General features: G+C 35.4%; 2 protein-coding genes across 3 annotated transcripts; both read left to right on the top strand.

Moving 5' to 3' along the window:
* The first annotated feature begins 2,546 nt into the window (after positions 1-2,546).
* LOC125834938 (uncharacterized) lies at positions 2,547-6,522 on the top strand. Its single transcript, XM_049514086.1, has 9 exons — positions 2,547-2,615; positions 2,755-2,874; positions 2,989-3,056; positions 4,705-4,813; positions 4,921-4,989; positions 5,487-5,544; positions 5,706-5,941; positions 6,026-6,077; positions 6,171-6,522. The coding sequence occupies exons 1-9, from the start codon at positions 2,613-2,615 to the stop codon at positions 6,236-6,238; spliced, it is 783 nt and encodes a 260-aa protein (XP_049370043.1). The 5' UTR covers positions 2,547-2,612; the 3' UTR covers positions 6,239-6,522.
* A 604-nt stretch (positions 6,523-7,126) lies between these two features.
* Positions 7,127-19,562, top strand: LOC125834844 (fanconi-associated nuclease 1 homolog). 2 transcript variants are annotated; one of them, XM_049513997.1, is made up of 15 exons: positions 7,127-7,274; positions 7,365-7,536; positions 8,451-9,082; positions 9,196-9,300; positions 11,308-11,572; positions 11,661-11,723; positions 12,506-12,580; positions 12,679-12,794; positions 14,767-14,858; positions 14,955-15,042; positions 15,133-15,273; positions 15,374-15,597; positions 17,809-18,082; positions 18,186-18,419; positions 19,018-19,562. In XM_049513997.1, the coding sequence occupies exons 1-15, from the start codon at positions 7,179-7,181 to the stop codon at positions 19,456-19,458; spliced, it is 3,018 nt and encodes a 1,005-aa protein (XP_049369954.1). In that variant the 5' UTR covers positions 7,127-7,178; the 3' UTR covers positions 19,459-19,562. The 2 variants fall into 2 exon arrangements, with proteins under 2 accessions (XP_049369954.1, XP_049369955.1); XM_049513998.1 differs by lacking the exons at positions 7,127-7,274; positions 7,365-7,536 and having other exon boundaries at positions 8,494-8,594; positions 8,917-9,082.
* The last annotated feature ends 865 nt before the right edge of the window (positions 19,563-20,427 follow it).

The raw sequence follows: 20,427 nt of genomic DNA, 5'->3' as shown, positions 1-20,427 counted from the left end.
TGTCGGGGGATTAGGGTAGAAGATTAGTAGGTAATTGAGCACTGTCTAGTTCCCTTTATTAGTTCTATTTGTATTACTCTCCTGCTATCTTATTCTTCGATCTTGGTATTACATGTTGTTTCCTTTGCTTCAATTATCGTATTAGTTGTCGTTGCTACTATTATCTTCTTCAGATTCTTAGCTACAATATTTGCTTTACATACTTGATCCTTTTTTTGATATGCTTTACTTGAGACGAGGGTTTATCAAAAACAAACTCTCCATCTTCACAAAGTAGGGGTAAAGCCGCGAACACACCACCCTCCCTAGACCTCACTTGTGGGATTATACTGGATTTGTTGTTGTTATTGCAATATATATGGGATATTGTGAGCATTGAACCTTTTTACTCTTTCCTTTACTAAAACAAGAAGTTTATATTGCCTCACAAAAGAGTAATGGAGCCTCTCCACACATTATTATATTCCCAAAGAATGAGAAGGTTTGCCTTGGCAGCCTCTCTCATTCAGTATAATAATTTAAGACATTATGGGTAAAATTTTGTTTTCTTCTTATCCCTTAAACGGTGCTTTTGTGAAATTTTTGAGCATCTAGGAGACACAATTATCATGGTCTTCTCCTTTGTGACCTTCTATTCCTGGATTTCTTAATCTTCCTTGAGTAATTTTAAATAGAAAGTAAAACTTATTATAAAGGCTTTGTCTCTAGTACAAACTAAAAAGATCTCAATAAACGCAATCTAACTAGGAGGATATATCAAATCCATCGCGAAATCAGTACGTACCACTGACTATTATTCTAATTAATTAGTTGAGGAACCTTTGGGATGAGTATGAGTATATATGTATCACTGGTTCCTCTACAACATCACAACATTCATTCAATGCTTGTTTACTGCATCTTCTTGGACACTGAAGCCAGCCATGGTCTCTAGCTTAGATACACTGTTTAATCCAACACTTTAGCGGAATTAGTGGAACAGTACTTGGCCATACGCCTCTCCTGACCAAGTACTGAAGTAAATATAACTTCTAATTTTACTGTTTATTTAGATAGTTAATTAGATTTTAGTTTAGTGTAAGGCAAAATAGTAATTCAACTTAAAGTTTCATGTGCGTGCGTTGCACGTTTATTCTATATTACTAAATAAAATTTCATGAGTTTTTTTTTAAAAAAAAAGAAAAAAAGAAAGCAGAACATTTTAAAAAATATATTTTGACGTTAGTAGATCTTGATAGCTTGATGATACAATCGTGATATATATAATACCTTAATTTAAATACGAAGAAGTACCTAAATATGTATCTATATATAAAGATTTGCATATAATTAAAATATTTATCTCATAAAAATTAGCAATTAAATAAAAAATTAAAATTAAACCAATACAGCCTTCAACTCAGCGTTGTTATAAATCATATGAACTTTCCATCGACTAAAATATATATATATATATATGTATTAAAATTAAATAAATTAAACAAAAAGGAAATATTTATATAGTTGTAATTATTTTGAAGCAAACTTCCTTGCAATCTTAATCACATAAATAACATTGTAAGTAAAATCATTCTTATGTCTTGAGCATCAACAAAATAACTCGTGATAATTCTTTGACTCATGAGAGGTTCAATAAATTTTGAAAAAGATATTCAGAAGCATATATCTGCATCACAGGAGAAACTATTAAGAAAAAAAAAATTAGACTACGTCACATTAGCTTCAGATTTTGAAACATTATATACTACTGTATTTATTAAGCAAAAATTAAAAAAAAACACTTATCGTATCACCAAAAATTTCTCCCTCGAGTATTCGAGGTTCTGGAATTTATCCTCTTAGGATAGATAGATTTACTTCAGCAGAGTAGTTGTACCTCAAAATCCACTTATCTTCAAACTCACTTAACTATAATAAATCACACAATTTTTTTTTGAAGTGTAAGAAGAAGAAGAGTAGAATATTAGAAATTTTTGTGGTTGAAAAATTAGAGGAAATTCCTCTATTTATAGCGGATAGTATGAACATGTGCTTATTGTGACTTATCTGAAAAGTCACGATCCTTCGAAAAAGTGACAATCTGTTGTTCAATCACAACTCATCTGGAAAGTCATAATCCTTTGAAAAGTCACAACTTATCGAAAATTCACATCCTTTTGGTAAGTTACCATTTATCAGTAAAGTTACAATCCTTTGGAAAAGTCACGACTCATCAGAACAGTCACAATTCTTCGAAAAAGTCCCAACCTTTCAAGAGAACATATGCTATTAAAATAGATATAGATGAGTTTTAAGTAGGGGTATTGTAGGAATTTAACATTCAAGTTAGGAAGGATATATACAAAAGATGGATAGATATAAAACCGAATTGAACCGAACCAACACACCCTTAATTTTGGGTACGTTTTTGTTGTAACATGGATTTTCATGTATTTATATAAAAAAAAACTTAATTCAAAAGGTGCTTTTCCTAACACCGACCCGGTTCTAATATTTATGGCCCAACCCGCCTCACCGACCCGTACCCATTTATATATTCAAAAACCCTTTAAGTAAAAAGAAATTAGGGTTTTTCTCATTCTCTCAATCTCTTTCTCTGTCCTACCGTAGCCATGGTTAGTTCTCTAAGCCGTACAACAAATTCAACTTCATCAATCTTATGATTTTGCAAGTTTTTACGATTTGCTTAAGCATTATTATGTACTGATGTTTTTTAAATGATTTTTTTGTGATGTGAAAATTGGTGAACAACAGCCTCAGGGAGATTACATAGAGTTGCACAGGAAGAGATTTGGGCGTCGCCCTGATCACTTCGAGCGTAAACGTAAGAAGGATGCTCGTGAAGTTCACAAGCGATCCCAAATTGCCCAAAAGGTTCGTTCTTTTTCGAAATAACTCAACATCTTTTCATTTTTCTGTTTCAGTTTTCTTATATGCTGTATTACATGAAATTTGAGCTGAAGTTTTGTTTTTTTGTGCTCAAAACAGGCTTTGGGTATCAAGGGTAAGATGTTTGCTAAGAAGCGGTATGCTGAGAAGGCCCAAATGAAGAAAACGTGAGTTTTTAATTGTGTAATTACTATCTTAGGCATGTTGGTTTGGACCTTTTACAAAGTTGTTCACTTTGATTTTTATCATGTTTGTGATCTTGTTGTCCAATGATAGTTGTGAATAGCACAGTCAAAATGGATCTGAATGAATATTGATCATTTATAGTGCTGGCCTCGTCTAGTTAGTTTTAGTTAGGGGTTCGGGGTTTGGTTATTGTTTTATCTACATACTTGTTTGATATATTAAATTGATTATCGAGTATATAGGAACACCAAATTTTTAAAGCGTATGCTCATGCTACTCCATTAAGTAAATTGACTATTGTATAATCTTCTATTTGAATAATCAGAACTAGTTTTGAAGCCCAAATTGAATAGGAAGCATTGCCCATCTTTGGTGGCATAGTTCCTTTTTTGTAATATTTCTGAGATTTTGATACGGGTCTTGAGAATGATTAATGCTACTAGGATTGGTTGTTATTCAGAATTTCAGATTATGGTGCTTGTTGGGTACTGAAAATATTGTGGCCTACTGAATTTCTCTATATCATTGGCTTAGTATTTGCTTTTGAGTTGGAAACAGAACCAACTCTTCTCTACGTTACCAGCTTACTTGGTGTTTGTTTGGATCAGTAAAAAAAGTTTCCCACATCTGAAACTCGCGTTATTCGATTCAATTTTAGAGAGTGATTCTTAGTCCATAGCTATTTGCAGTTGCTATTCTCTATTGAGGTGCCAGAAGATGGTGGTAGTTCTCTTAGTTTAGAACTTCAGATTTTATCTATATTGAACTAGGGTGGGTGTGGGTGTGGAGTGTGACTAGAGGTTAGATATGTATTGGTGGAACCGTAACTTAGGAGCAGACAATTGCGTTTCTATTGACCTGTGTGAAAAAAGTTACTGAAGGATAGTCTGAAGGATCTACACATATTCATTATTTTCTAAGAGCAAGTGGATTCTGCTAATTTGTTGTGGATTGCTTTAGTAAATCACACAACTGAGCATTTTCTTATACCTTGAGGTCTCAACCTACATGCTCTTTAGCATGGGATTTTGAGTCTCGCTTCTCTTTGGAATAATGGCCTGATGGGTGATGAAGTAATTCATTGGTTCACATCCAGCTAACTTATACATTGGCTGAAGTACAATTCATACCACCTATAGATAGTTTTAGACAAGTTGAATCCCGTTCCTACTACTAATTGTTTTCACTTTAAGGTTATTTATATGTTAAACATAGTTTTTCTAGCATTTTGCAGTTGTTCAATGAAATAATTTGGCTTTTATCTTCTAATGAGGTTAGCTTCGATGTCACTTAGATTCTGGTATTCTGAGAACTGTATGCTCTATATAGATTTACGCTGTATAGTAAAAAGAGAAGATAAGAATTAGGAAGTTTCAGCCTTCTACAGCGAAGTCACATCTCCATCCGACTATTGTTGTTGGAATCTATGGTTGATGCTATATATGGCGGGCCAAATTTTCTAAACTACTAATAGAATGCTTGGTGCATTTATTTGGTCCTTATGGGTGAGGCATGTGATGAACTGATGATTCTTTCGTCACCAAAGACTTTACCCATTCCTAAATGATTTCTTTTTGAAATTTCTGATATTCTAGCCCATTCACATTTTACTTTGTTTGCCTTGAATAGATTGGCTATGCATGAAGAGTCATCATCCCGGCGCAAGGTTGATGATGATGTGCATGAGGGTGCTGTCCCTGCATATCTGATGGATCGTGAGACTACCACAAGAGCTAAGGCATGTTGAGTTTGATGCAGTGTTGAACTTGTCGTTTGTTGTTCAATTGGTGGTACAATGACCATAGACTGATTATTCTGTTTTTAAATTTTAAACCTTCTATGTAGATTCTTAGCAACACAATAAAGCAAAAGAGGAAAGAGAAAGCTGGAAAATGGGAGGTGCCTCTGCCTAAGGTAAATTCAGAATATCCCTTCATTAGTAAAATATTTTACCTTGTCAAAAAAAAAAAGAAGGTAAAGTTTGAATAACATGGTAGTTTTTGTCCTTGCACTACTTGTTTCAATGCCATCACTTTCTGCCTGTATGCTGGTTCGTCACTCATGTTCGGTGTGCACATAATTTTTGCTAAATATGTTTGTGTGTGATTGAAGGGTCTGTCATTTACTTCTGTTTCTGAAATATTGACGTCACTCCCGTGTCTCTCTGTTTGACTGGTCACAAATAAAGATACTTCACAGTTCAGTTTGTGCTCTTAAGATTGAACTTGTGGATCTGGGGATGATTCTGATTTGTTGGTCTTAGATAGGTACATAGATTTCTCTGTAAATAGATGATCCACAAAGGGTTGCTATTCCAATATCATATGAGAATCACTGTTCCTTTTGTGTAAATGTCTATGATCTTTTCGTTTACGGAAATTGCTTTCTAATAAAGACACTTCACCTTACAGGTTAGGCCTGTGGCTGAGGATGAGATGTTCAGAGTGATAAGATCTGGCAAACGGAAGAGTAAGTATCTTCAATTACCTAATTTTGTTTTCTGTTGGTTAGCCTATATCTACAAGTTCTTAATTTCAGCTCCTTATGCTTGTCCTTTGTTGTATTATTTGTTGCCTTTGGGATTGTTAAGAGTGATTTTTTGACCATTTTGATTTGTCTCATCTTTGCAGCCAAGCAGTGGAAGAGAATGGTTACAAAAGCCACCTTTGTCGGAGCAGGGTTTACCAGGAAACCTCCAAAGTATGAGCGGTTCATCCGCCCATCTGGCTTACGGTTTACTAAAGCCCATGTGACACACCCTGAACTTAAATGTACGTTCAATCTTGAGATCATCGGGGTGAAGAAGAATCCTAATGGTCCAATGTATACTTCTCTAGGTGTTATAACCAAGGGAACCATCATTGAGGTAATCTTTCTGTTTCAAGACTGCACCCAAGTTTATCTAATTTAGCTAGCTTGCATTCACTAATCGTCTTGCTATAAAATCCAGGTTAATGTCAGTGAACTTGGTCTTGTCACTCCTGCTGGGAAAGTTGTATGGGGTAAGATATGCTTTACTTAGATGTTACACTTCTGGGATTCTTTTGTCCTTCAAATTCTGATCATTCTTTTTTTTGTGGATGGTTCTATGCCAGGTAAATATGCTCAAGTGACGAATAATCCTGAAAATGATGGTTGCATCAATGGAGTTCTCCTAGTGTAGTACTTTTTAACAGAGAAGAAACTGCACCCTTTTTGTTTGAATCGAGTGCATAACTATATGTATCTCTTCAGTACTGCTTGACTCTGGTTGTGACAGAGTTGTAGAACAGGAGAGGCGAAATGAAGTAGTGATTTGTTGGAACTTGCAACTGTACCGATGATATTAGTCTTTGTTTATTGTTATGCTGTTGGCTTCCATGTTTATTGAATTCCTTGAGGTGGAACGTAGCATGTAGATTCATTTGCCAGGAAAAATCAAATCAGCATTAAGTTATTCATCAAAAATGTCCCAAAACCTTTTTATTGCTATCATCAGTAAATCCTTGAGTTGACCAACAATTTTAACTTTTAAGCATGTAGTATATCATATTTTGTAATCGTAGCAATTCAAGGCGATTGCAAAAGTCAAGGTTTACCAATTTCCTATTTATATTGTTTGTACTTATTTAACCACACCCAATCAAGAGAACATGGCTTAAAAATCAGTTTTTGGCTGGCAAGCTTTATAAAGAAAAACATATTACTTACTGCAAAATATTTATGTAACATCAATTGGACATATAAAAGTGAATGAAAATGAACTTATGTAACATCGATTGGACATATAAAAGTGAATGAAAATGAACTTATGTAACATCGATTGAACAAATAAAAGTGAATGAAAATGTACTTATGTAACATCGATTGGACAAATAAAAGTGAACGAAGGTGAAGGAAAGGAGTATACGAAGCTGTATCACAGTTAAAATGTTATCATTTATTTTATTTAAAAAAATCCTCCTCCTCTGCCCTTCAAAAGTGGAAAAGAAAAAGAAAAACGAAAATGGTTACTACGTTGGCGGGAGTCAATTACCTCTATAAATAGGTCTCCATGAACTAAATCTTCCCTCGTAAATCTTCCTTCCAGCGAAAGCTGCTAGATACAGATTAGGGTTTTTTCTATGATGCTCAAAGGGAGAGAAAGTTTGATCAGATTAATAGGTCGGCGTCGGCGATTTCTCCGTCGCCGTTCTCTTATCACTTCATCTGTTCCTCAGGTACCAGTTTTTCCAATAACCGTTTACACAATATGTCATTCTCTGTTAATATAGATTCACTGTTAAACAATTGCATTCGATGATTTACAGATTGGTTGTAAAGAAGATAAGGATGAGGTAAACACTGAAAGTGGAAATGGAAATGGAAATGGTGATGAGGAAAGTGGAAATGGAAATGGAAATGGTGATGAGGAATGGGTTGATTGTCCTGTTTGTGGGACGAAGGTTCGAGGTGAAGAACCTGTTATTAACTCTCATTTAGGTACGTAGAAGTTCCTTCTGTTCTTGATGTTAATAGCTTTTTTTTGAGTAATTTAGGATACTTTCTTCTATATTTAGCTTGATAGTAGAGTAAAAATGGTATCTTGTTATGTTTTTATGCGTGTTGTTGCAATTGTGCTTTGGATTTAAGGTAAGTGCTCAAGTTGCTGGAGAAGTTCAGATGGGGGAATTCGGCCAATCCAGTAGTTCTGCTTCAAAATCAATATATGTGTGAAAAAAATCCACAAAGTACAAATGATAAGATTTTAAATCAGTAAATCAAATGGCTTGTGGTAGAATTTTGAACTCAAACATGTAAAGTTTAAATTTTTGATCTGCTTTTGTGGAGGTATTTGAAAGTTTAAATTTCTTGGATTACCAATTTGTCAATTATGGATGAGTTATGAACTTATTTCCAGAATGTTAATGAGTTGAGCTAGGATGGAGAATGCATGTGCTCCTAATGCTACTGAAATTTCTTGCTTTCAAAATGTAAAGAATTCATTTTGAAATTGTTGAGTGAGTATTCCTTTTGCAGTGTTTATTTAATCGGCATCACAAAGAAAAAAAATCTCAAGAAAGAACATTTAAATTAAGAGAGGAACCTGTTCTCTACTTAGGCATCATGTGAATTCAATAATTTGACATTGCCACTAGACTACTATTTCTCATTTTTTCCCAGTAGACATAAAACCCAATTTTACAAGGTAAAATACAACTGCAAAAAGAGAACCTTGGAATTCAGTCCACTTGTTTACCCCTATTCCTTTTGTGAAGTCTACTAAGAAGCTTGTCTTTGTTGCAGCTTTAGCAACAAGTTAATTGTTTTGTTTTTAATCTTTTTAATTGATCTGTTCTTTTATTTGTTTGACTTTTGAACTATATGTAAACTTACAATGGAGCATTATTTTTCAGATAAATGCCTTGCTAGAGGAACTAAACGCAAATTGAGCCAGTGCACCCTTTTCCAGTTGAAATTTTGCACACGACCTAAAGTTACAGCCTCATCCATTGATTCAGACTTGACGAGGACAGAGTTTGGTTCAAGTGCAAATGATGGTGATATCCATTCTCTGGCTTCTGAAATGAGAAACTCAGATGTTTCAAAAAATAATGTCCAAGATGAATCCAGTTCATCTTCAGTCTCACTTACTCTGACAACCAGCAGATCGAATATTTTCACGAGAAATAGTAGTATCTGTAATAGGGTTGATCGAGCGGAAAACTTAGATGGTCTCCCTGATTTCGATAATGAATGCAAACCTCTGTCTGGTGCAAAGTCGATGCAAATTGTGGGGCTAGAGGTTTTTCCTCAACACCAAATAAGTGATGATAGAATTGACAACTTCACAGGCTCGCCTTTGTCACTTTCTGAAAACAGGACTCCTACATTTGTGGAACCTTTGGAAGATGATGATAACTCTAAGATTTTGCTTGATACTTTCATTGTTGGCCGTAAGTTTGCTGATGACACAGAGTTAATTATTGGAGCAATGGTGATGCTTTCAAGAGATTCCGAGAATGTCAAGGATCCAAATGCAATCAAGGTTGATCTTCACTATGGTTATCTTTAATTGGTAACATTGTACCTTCTTAAAAAAATTTGGTAACATTGTATCTCAAGACGTGTGTAAAAAGCATTGCTCGTATATTATGGCAGGTTCTAACAAAAGATACCGGTCACAGTAAAGAGCTAGGTTTTATCCCCAGGGAATTGGCACAATATGTATCTCCATTGATTGACAATTTCCAGATGAGGTTTGAGGTAATAATACTAGACATTTTGTGGTCATATTCTAAGTTTTTCCATTTCCCATACAAGCTTCAACTTGTCTTACCTTTGCTCTTATTGTATTGAAATATCTAAAAACATATTTAGTATGAATATTTTGAAAGGACAAGTATATATGAACCATTTTCAAAATATTTTGGTTAAAAAGTAGGACTTCTGTGGAGAACTTTTTGTGGCAACACACAAAGAACTTAAAATAATAATAAATAAATTATGATTACTAGATCACTTTGTCTTGTTTTACCCACAATAATTTATTTAGAAACACTGTTCATATTTCCAGTACCAAGCTCGGATAAGGGGGAAGGAATGGGGTAGGCTGGCAACCAACAGAAAACTAGTCAATTTCATGCATCCCCAACTTGTTTGGGACTGAGATGTACTTATTGTTGCTGTAAAATAATTTCCAAAACAATATCTATATGGCACCGTAGATTTTCAATGGTGAAGGTTAGATAGTCATAGGACTTATGAAGAGAAAAAAGAGGGTATACAGTAACAGTGCTAACCAAGTGCTTCAACTTACAAGTACAAGCAAGCTATCTTTATTTCTAAGTTATTTCTTGGCTCTCAGTCGGTTAATAGGAGTTATGCAGTGCCAAGTTTGCTCTTGGTAAATATGAATTAATACCATTTGAGGTAGTGGTTCTTGTCAAGGATTTTAATCTCTTCAGCTACTTATTTTTCCCTACTTCTATCTCCACCACTACCTTTTCTTCTTTTCTGAAGTTCTATTGCTGGTGCAATATTAAACTACTCTGATTTTATTGATTACCTTCATTTCTTGATACTACTAATGCCATGATCTACTTGTAAACTGCATCTATTCTTAGAATTTTCTACATAGAGTTGGGGTACATACAAAGTGATTTATGGTCTAAAAACCTTACCCCTACTCAACTCAGGGAAGTGTGATAAAAATAGATTTGAAAAAAATAAGGCAGCAAAATAGTAAAGATAAACGAAGCTAAAGAAGCAACATATAGTATTAAAATTTGGAGGGTATGATACTACAAGAGTACTAATTAGGAGAAGAGGAGACTAGCCCCTTCCTCTCCTACATTAAGTGCGACCACACTCGACTATCTACTAACCTTCTACCCTAATCCTTGACCACCATTCCTTCCTATCCTATGTTATTATTTTTAACTTTGGGGTTTGGCCCTATGCCACCTAACTCATGCTGCAACACTTAAGGTGAATCCTTGGTTCACTTCATACAATTTCAACCACCCAAATCAAGTCTCTACATTACCCTATAAGCTAACTATTCTTATCCAAAGGCCAAAAGTAAATGAATGACCAAAATCTCAAATTTTGTCATTGGGGAATTTGGGTAAGAATGAGGAGTCCAACCATTAAATCTTGGTTTAATGGTTATGATTAGCTATAACATGCTTGGAATATTTGGGTTTTTGTAAGAAAATAACATTCTATGTCCCTTATATGGATGGAAGTTGGATGTGAAGATTCCCTTGCAGGTGCCTTGGCTTTTGGAAGAATGAAAAATGATCAAATTTACGAAGTAGGGTATATATATAAGCACTGGTAATTTATACTGAAGCGTAGTCGTATTTCAGTTCATTCTGTCTGGCACTGAATAATAGTTCTGCATTCATCTGTAACTGTACATAGATTTGGTCTTGCACACCATTTGGTTCCAGCATAAAAGCCAACTTACAAGTAAAAGTAAATATAAACCGTTTAGCCACTTCAATATCAGCCACATTTATTTGCTAGTGAGGCTATTGGACCTGTTAAAGGTTGTTCAATAACCTTCCAATACAAGAAATCCTATACAATATAGAAGTAGCATTTTAACGAATTAAGAAAAGGAATGAGATCTCCAGCTAGCTGTAAATTCTAGTAAATATCTTTGTGTTCTCCCGGCCATTTGTTTTCTGTTCACTATTTACTTGTGTCAATTCAAATTATGGATTTTCGCAAGTATGGACTGATCACTAGCTTACATGGATTCAGGGCCATGTAACTTCTATTCCACGGCATCCTCATGCAGTTGTCCCAATTCAGATATATTCCTCTAGCATTGCTTCTTTTGGTGAAAAGGACTCCTCTAGTCTCCAAGAATTTAATTCCTTTAGGAGAAATGCTCTATGTGCTGCTGAATTCTCGAAGACTCGTCCTCCTATCCCTGCAAAATACCAGCATAACCTTCTATTGTTACTAAGGGAGGTTTTGAAGATCAACACACATCTTTTTGCTGAAGGCGAGAAGACCTTATTGAGTATGATCATCTTCAGCACTTGGATCATCCCAGATAATCTTTGATAAATTTGCATATATAACTCTATTTTTATGCTCTATTGGTACAGAAGCTTTTTTATCACTCTCAGATGATAGTCAGAGGCTCTTTGCTCGGCTTTATGCACGTAAAGGTGTTCGATTTCAATAGCTCTTTGGCTTGCAACTTTAATATTCTAGAGTTGGTTAATTTCTAGATCTTATTCACTTAAGCTTGCGTACTGCCACTTCTTGTAGATGACAAAATCTTTATTTATGGAGTCCAGATGTGCTGCTTGTTTATTAATCATAAGGCCTTTCAATGTCTGCTAGAGTTGTTTATTGGAAATGACTTATTGCAGTGTTCTTATTTCTTTGTATTTTCATGATAATGTTTGTGTATGGGTCAGCTTGCCTCAACTATGCTACCGGGTCCCAGTGTCCTTCTATTAGTATAGATTTCGTATAATATTGCTACCAAGACTTGAGATAGATGTGGAAAAATCACCTACCTGCCTTTGCTAAAATTTGAACCTTGGTCACCTTTGGTTCATTCCAGCTTCAGCTACCGCTAGATCACACATGTGGTTCAATTAGTTGCTATTTTCATGATACCATTTTTTTTCGGACACTACCTTTTCCTGACTGCTACAGACCCATAATGAATAGTCTACCTTATATATGAGACCATGGTAGTAATGAATTGGCTTCTTCTACTTAATGTTACATCACTTACTCTACATTCACTGATAATTCGGTTGCTATCCGGAATCGTATTAGAAGGGCGTGGTTTCAAGTTCTTCTATTTGTACAACTAAAGCTTATCATGTTGTGTTTTCCTTCTTTTACTCTGTATTCATGAAAATTTGAATGATTCATTGCTGGATGATTCAAGAAGTTTCTTGATCTTATTAGATTCCTTTTTTTCTTACCTTAGGGCCATGGTTTCGGACAGCTAGCATATCATATGCTGAAATATGTGATTATAAAGAAGCTGTGAAGGGTCTTTCTGGTAGACAAATTGTATAACGCTGTGGTAAATTCTATATAGTCTTGCTCTAAGAGAAGCTGAATGCAACATCATTTAAGTCATCCTCTTTTACTTTGCAGAAGCAGAATGTGTTACTTTATTCGAATCAATTGATAAACTACAAATTGGTGACTTGAAGGAGGTATTGGATGTTCTTAATGTTGGTGAACTACGGGACCTCTACAGTCTTAACAAGGTTCTTGTTTCTTTATTATGTTTTTATATGTTCCACATGCCTTGAAAAAAGATGTGATTCTTTATGGTGAAAAACTTCATGTATTAAAACGAGGTTAATTTTGGAAGAATAAGATCAATTCCTTCTTGAAACCTAGAATACAACTTATTTTGAAACAAAATGAGAAGGATAAAACACCACCACTTATTTTGGAACTGAGGGAGTAGTACATGGTGGAAATTAGATCCTGCAGTTTGCTTTATTGGAATATATTACTCTTAACTATGTAACGCAAAAGCTATACTGGTTGAAAGATGGACAGTTAAAAGATTGGGAACTAGCAGAATAGTTATTGAGACCAAACATGTGGGGGATTTTTCCTTATAGAAAACCTTGTGAAAATTATTGCAATTTTTTCTTTTTATTTCTATAACATATTAAATTTGCCATCCACTCTTAAGATTCCTACTTCAAAGCTTATCTTGATACACATCATTCTCCTTTTGGTAATTCTGTCCTGACTTTCATCATTCAGGGAGTTTCTTTTCTGTTACTGTAAGGTGGATGTTTAGTTTACTTGTATGTGACTTGACATTGCCGATTTAATCTCCAAGCAATCAAAAGATTTAATAAATGAAATTCAGTCTTGTTAATGCATTTGCAATATCATTTAATATTTCTTCCTAGTAGACTGTCTTGTGAGTTTAAAGAAGAAGCTATCTTTAGGTCATGAAAGGCTTGGAGCATTATGGAAGGCTCCATCTAAATTTGATTGATGCCATAGTTAATGCTCCAATAATGAGATTGGCTTCTGATGACTACACAGAAACAGGATACTGTGTGGACAGATACGGGCCATACAATTCTTAGCACTAAAAAAATAATCAAGGAAAATAAATAACTAATCTTCTGCCACCCCAACTTTGGTGGTCAGCTATCACCAAATCTTTTTACTCAGATCTGTACACCCATTTCAGCATCATTTTAATATTGCCTTCTTATTCTTTTTTTTCTTCAATTGTGTTCCTTTTCTTGTATGTAGAAACCATAATATGTTTATTGAGATTCGTTCATCCTAATTAATTGGACCATTGAAACTAAGAGTCTTAAAATTGTAGGAATCACCGCTTTTGTATGTTTTGTGTATTAATTGCTAATAACATGGTCACACTCTACTTACAACTGATTATCTGGATGATGTATGTTACCCTTTTAACACTTCATCAAAAGGGAAAATAAAAAAAAGGAATATGTTGCCTTACAATAGGGGTTAAGCTTTGTTTTGTTTTAAAATATTCTCAAAGTAGAAGGGAAAATGTGGTACTTTCATGCCCTTGTCAGAGCTTGTGCTTTGCCTCGGTCTTCTCTGGATATGTGTTCTTAATTTCTGTCTGACTAAGCTTGCTTTGCACAAGGAAGAGACATAAGGAAAGAAGAGTAATTGGCTCAGTGCAATTGAGGGAAGTGAAAAATGTAAGTTAAAAAGAAATAAATAAGTAGATACAGTTAGGGTGGTATAGCAAAAAGTTCCATTTTGCTTCTCCACGTGCTGTCATCATAGCTGTGCTGCAGGCAACTTGACAGCTGCAAGTTTTTAGTTGTTGCTTTTCTGAGGTGTTTCGTTGATTAATTGCATCTAGCGTTTCTTCCAAAGTTTTGCCAAAAAGTAGTTGTAGTCAGATCAGGATCTCTTGGAAGATTAGGGTTAACGATTTTATGTGTCTCTACAACCACAACATGCCCAATATAATCCCACTTAGTGGGTTCTGGAGAGGGTAGAGTGTATGCCGAGATTACCGCTATTTTCAATAGACACTCCGCCAATTTTATGTGTCTCTGAAGTAAAATATTCTAGATGCTTCCTTAGTTGTTCATTGCATTCTTCCCTTTGTTCGTGGGACTTCCATGTTCAATGATAATGGCCTTCCGATTATCTTGTTTGAATTACATACATCTTTCTTACAAATGTGTTTTATTTTGAGATTTAGTTCAGTCACATAAGAAGATTGTCCGGAACTCTGATCATGGTATAAGAAAGCAAGATTACGTTGGTCGGCTTCTTGGTGCATATGAAAGTGGTTTATGGTAGGTTGTTTTTGAAATTCTTTATCCCGCTGCTGTCACTCTGTACCACACCTTAATACTCTTTCATGTAATTGCTTCAAAATGGCATCACTGCAGCCCCAATCTTCAAAGTATGATTCTAGGAAAAACTGGAAGCTGTATCAGGATATCTGCATTGGCTGAATCTGTCTTTTGGCGTGCTGAGGTGATTTTGGAGAAATCTCTATTATGTCGTCTAGCCTCTATATAATAAACATTGTTTGGCATGTACCCTTCTAACTTTTTCTTCCTTCAGAGGCTATTTTTTCTGAATGGAGAGCAGGACCTGTCAGCATTCTTACTTGTTGACTTGGGCATTGTAAAATATCCTGCTTATAACTGCATATTCACAGACCAGATTTTTCCAGACAGAAGTGACCTATTGTCTTATGAGGAGGTATGCTAACTCTTGTGAAAAGATACTTTCTGCCCTTATTAGCTGCTGTCAAAAGAACAAAAACTTTTTCCTTTATTTAGTTTGAATTTAATGCCCTTAGGCCATTGAGGTTGCACAAGTTATGGATGAGTCTCTTGACGAGAACAACAATGAGTTGGTATCAAGATGCATTGAAATTTCTGCCTCTCACGTATCTAGCTTTGTGGAGGAAGATAGATCATCACATTTTGGGTCGATGACTGCATTTTTATCTTGCTTTTCAGCCAGTTGGGTATATTCTAAGGTGATCCTGTTGGGTGTTTCTTTCCTGGAGCATGAACGTAGGTGAGGAGGTCCAACATGCTTGATTAGAAGTTAATTCTCTAATGAATCTTACCTTTTGTGAACTTGCAACTGAGTTTGTTCTTTCAAACACTATATCAATATTATTATTTTTTTGAAATTAAACACTATGTCAATATTATCACAGATTATTCTGGAAATCAGCTTCATCCCCTAGAAAACTAAAGTTACAATTTAGATCTTTCATGATCCACGAGGAAGAAGAATTTTACAGTATAGTAGCTAATTTTACTTAATGAGAATGAAATGATCTTTGAATAATAAAAAAATCTTCTAGAGGAATGAGATGATTAGAGAACTAGTATTTTGCTTGTTCAGATGCATAAAACAAAAAAGGAGGGGGGGGGGGGGGGGGGGTTCTATGGTGCCCCTCTTCTTGGGGTTGTCTTTTTTTTATTGCAGCAAAAGTAGGGGGTAATGGTGCGTGTTACGACTGAAAGAAGAATAGAAAATTTGTCATAGGGTAAGCTCTTGTAAATAGGTTTATGGTTTATGTTCAGTGCCATAAGCTGGTTAATTTCTGATATGTTGTGTTTCCATAATTGGGGAAAACAGTGAGTTGTATTTGGACAGTAAATTTTCATAGAGGTTTGTCTTTCACTAAGTTGTCAGGAGTTCTCTACTTCATGAAATCATATTTGCCTTAAAAGTTCAATAGTTAGGTTTTTGTAAGTCAGTCTCATTCTCCTAAGATCAGGTTATCTTTTCTGGAGCCTTCAAGTACTCATTTTGTCATCTTACTCACTAGAGTTATGGAGACATACTCATTTATTTTATTTTCTATTAGGAGAAAGTCCAAATATACTCCTAAGTATTAGAAACGATTTATCCTTAAGTATCTCATTAATACGTGGCAAAGGTAGGTGTGAAGTTTGGGTACATCTTACCATCTCCAGACCCCACTTGTGGGACTACACTAAGTATGTTGTTCTTATCTCATTTAATCTTCGTTTAGTCATTGGAGTGAATCTATGAATCACTTCTAGAAGGTTACATCTTCTTATTGTCTTCATCATGACATGAGTTGGGTATTCTGAGGACAGCTGTTTGACATTCTTCAACCATTTTTTTCCTTCTATCGTTTGACATTACAGAGTTTAGTCACTGATATGTGTTGTATGTCAATCAACAAAAGAGGGAAAAGAAAAATGGTAGAGGTAAATCATAGATCTTTATATTGGTATTTTTGAATGTAGATATCATTTAATTGGCCCTTTCTGGGCGATAGAGGCCATCTAATTGTCTTTAAAGTTAGAGAATACACTTGTCCCTCATTGATTGTGTAAGGATTACCAAAGGGGTTAGTAATATCTTGGGCCGCTCTGCCCATTGCTTAAGGGTTTGGGTTAGTTCAAATTCTTTCTCACGGTATCAGAGCAAGCTTTGATGAATCCTACTTTCTCAATGCTTTCTCTCTTCATATTCTGATGTTTGGGCTTCTCTTTCAACTCAACCCATAAAGTTGTCTGGGCTTCTCTCTTTATTTAGCAGCTCCTTGAGCCACAAACTTTGCTCCAAGTCCACTTTAGCCTGCTCACCGTCCAGGCAGTCTTTTCAGCCAGTTGAACATCTTTTCTACGTCAGGTCAGCTCTTCAATCTTCTCAAAAGGAAAACCCAAAAAAAAATAATTGAGTGTCCATTCATGTGTAAACCCAAGAACGGGGTTACATGTGTGGGAGGGTGTTAGAGAATACACTTGTCCCTTATTGATTGTGTAGGGTTGCCAAAGAGGTTACAATGTCCGAGGCAGCTCCATCATTGCCTTATGGTCTTAGGTTGGATTCTCAGATTCTTTCAGGATATTTTACATCAATTCTTTCTAACAAGTGATAGTCCACCTTTGTGCATGTTTTCTCATTTGATCTGAGTGTTTTTTTCTATAAATTGATTGCGGGGCTAGTAAAAGGACTGGTTGATGATCTGATGAGGGCCAGTATGGTGAATTGAATTGAGTGAATGGCCTGGGAGGTTGTCTTTATAAGTGGACTTATTTCAGATGGTTTATGAGCCTCTGTGAATATTGTTAAACAGTGAGCAAGTTCATGCTATGACAAAAAATAAACGGGAATAGAGTCAGGTGGATCATGGATGTATGTACACTCTTCATTGGACATTTTCTTGTAATGGTGGTGATACCGTTCTAAGTGAAGTTTCTTGTGTTTTAAGTATTTTTAGTGGGGATACATTTTCAGGTATAAAGATGCAATCGATTTGCTTAAGCTGCTGTTAGTTAAATTTAAATCTGATCGAAGAAGGGGATATTGGACTCTGAGGCTCTCAATTGATTTGGAGCATGTTGGGTGCCTTGATGAGAGTCTTGAAGTAGCTGAAAAGGGGTTGCTAGATTCTTGGGTTCGCGCTGGCTGTATAGTGGCTCTACAGAGGCGGGTTCTGCGGTTGGGTAAGCCCCCTAGACGTTGGAAAACTCCCAGTTTTTCGAATTCCATCAATAGGAAGATAGTTGAGGTATTTCATTTCATCTCTGATTTGACCATGTTGCACTTCGCCCATTTTCTTAAGATATGAATATCATACTACAGTTTCAGATTCATCCTCCATAATTTTTTAGGTTCAGGTTCAGGGCAGACCAGTGAACTGCAAAACAGGGGTGAAGAATGTCTTTTATGGTGAGGATGGAGAACGTTGTGGAGTAGAAGAACTTGCTCTTGAGTATTATGCTGGAGAAGGAGGATGCTGGCATGGTGTTCACACTGAGAGTGGGATTTGGTTGACTATTTTCGGGCTTCTAATGTGGGACATTGTATTTGCTGACGTACCAAATGTATTCCGTACCAAATTTCAGGTATTTTCTGCTTGATGTTTTCCATAGACTCTGGTATGGGTGGCCTTGCTATTGTCAGAACTTCCATGCTAAATGGTTGTGCTGATAAGTGATAACTCTGTTGATAATTCATTTACACAACATGAAGCTATTGTCTTAGCAGATAAACACTAGCTTTGTTTAATGATTTAAGAAACAATATGCTTAACTTCACAATTAATGAGCAATGTGAAAGTTGATGATTATGATTTTCATGGTCTGCCCATTTATACTAGGTTAATTATAAGTTCTGCTCAACAGTCATAATAGCATTTGAAAATAGGATCCAACGTGTTATCGGAAGACGCTAATTTTCCTTGTTCATCATATCCCCTTTATTGGCTGATGATGGTTGTTTACTTTTGTTTTCTTTAATAAACAATTATTTTAGGGGGTATTGCAAGACTAGAAAGCAACAAAAGCAAGGTAGTATGATATCTTGGATCTACAATCACTGTTCAAACTACTTCAGAAAGATCTACAACCATTTACTTGTTTTTCTGTTTGACATTCATGGTGTGCTATTCAGTTTTTTGATCTGCAAGAATTCTTGAGAAATGAAGTCTTTTTCATTTTGCAGACTGCACCTTTGGATCTTGAAACCGATAGCTTTTATGAAGTCAGAAGGGGTCTTATAGAAGGTCTTCTAGATAAAATTGAGCATGGCATGGCGGAAGAGTTGCTTATCATGTCATGGGAATCACATATGGGAACAGTCTGTAGGGGAGTTAAGTGGGACAAGCATTCTCTGTCTGAGCTCCGAGCAGCAGTTACATGCATCGGAGGTCCTTGTCTTGCATCAATCTGTCGGAATTTGGCTCAAGATTACAGGAGCTGGTCTAGTGGAATGCCCGACTTATTGCTGTGGCGTTTCCATGATGACTACAGAGGTGAAGCGAAACTCGTTGAAGTGAAAGGCCCGAGAGACAGACTTTCTGAACAACAACGTGCATGGTTACTCTTTTTAATGGACTGTGGCTTCAATGTTGAGGTATGCAAAGTGAGTCATTCCCCAATATAGGTAGGGGTGGAATTTGCATGGCAAGCCATCCATCCAATAAGTAGAGTTTGTCAACCATTTACGACACTCCAAGTAGAGATGATACAAGTTAACCTAGATTGAGTGACATGTAAAGATGGGTACCTCCCATGCCACAATAATTAAATTTGTTAGAGCTTTCATCTTTCTTGTGCCATGGAAAACACAGGTTCCTTATAATGCTTGGCTAAAAATGAATAAGGAATGTTATTGATATTATTATTCATTCCCAGCCTTGACTTATGTTTGTCAAATCTTCTTTGGCTTTGTTTACTATCATTGTTAGCTGTAAAAATCTGTTAATCGCAGAACAAAAACAAATGCAAAACTAGCACTTGTCTTTTTCACCATGAAAACAATATGCAAAGTGAAATTAAAATGTATAGATGAATAATCACTTTGTGTTGCAGGCTCTTAAACAAGAGGCCACCAATTGCAAATATTAAGGTAAGAGCTATGGATAAATATTGTCCATAATTTGACAGTCTTCATCTTTCTACACTGATGTCAAGAAAACCATTAGCATAATACCAATCAAACTAACATAAAAGCTGAGGTCTACAGAATGATGTTGGCTGGTACAGTATATTCATTTTGTGAGACAAAACAAGTTTAATATAATATAAAACATAAAGTCTAGCTATATCCATGTAAAAAACACTTTCATGTTTTAAAATATTTAATTACGCAAGCAAGGAGAATTTTTCATTTTATGTTTTTCCTAAAACAAATGATGTAGTATATATGTATTCTATTTGGATATGATTCTTTGAGCATCATTTTGGTTAAGTCATCCAAGATATATTTTAAAATAGGAAAAATGAAACCTAAGAAAATTATCATGGAGAATAAGATGATATAAAATCAGATTCTTCTGCAACCATTAGTATATTAAAATTCTTTTTTTCATGACATTGCTTAAACGAGGAAACTAATGGTACAACATAACTA

Source organism: Solanum verrucosum, unplaced genomic scaffold (genome assembly GCF_900185275.1).
Source record: "Solanum verrucosum unplaced genomic scaffold, falcon-dt-bn FXZP01000184.1, whole genome shotgun sequence".
Taxonomy (NCBI): Eukaryota; Viridiplantae; Streptophyta; class Magnoliopsida; order Solanales; family Solanaceae; genus Solanum; species Solanum verrucosum.
The sequence above is the reverse complement of the archived record's forward strand: the minus strand, read 5'-3'. Positions and strand labels throughout refer to the sequence as shown.

What these genes read in the sequence shown, in the direction of transcription:
- LOC125834938 (XM_049514086.1), top strand. An exon ending in AGACTACCACAAGAGCTAAG is followed by an intron (nt 4,814 to 4,920) that starts GCATGTTGAGTT and finishes CCTTCTATGTAG; the next exon opens with ATTCTTAGCAACACAATAAA. An exon ending in GGGAGGTGCCTCTGCCTAAG is followed by an intron (nt 4,990 to 5,486) that starts GTAAATTCAGAA and finishes TTCACCTTACAG; the next exon opens with GTTAGGCCTGTGGCTGAGGA.
- LOC125834844 (XM_049513997.1), top strand. Translation starts at nt 7,179, where the DNA reads ATGATGCTCAAAGGGAGAGAAAGTTTGATCAGATTAATAGGTCGGCGT. An exon ending in TGTTATTAACTCTCATTTAG is followed by an intron (nt 7,537 to 8,450) that starts GTACGTAGAAGT and finishes ATTATTTTTCAG; the next exon opens with ATAAATGCCTTGCTAGAGGA. An exon ending in CTGTCTTTTGGCGTGCTGAG is followed by an intron (nt 15,043 to 15,132) that starts GTGATTTTGGAG and finishes TTCTTCCTTCAG; the next exon opens with AGGCTATTTTTTCTGAATGG.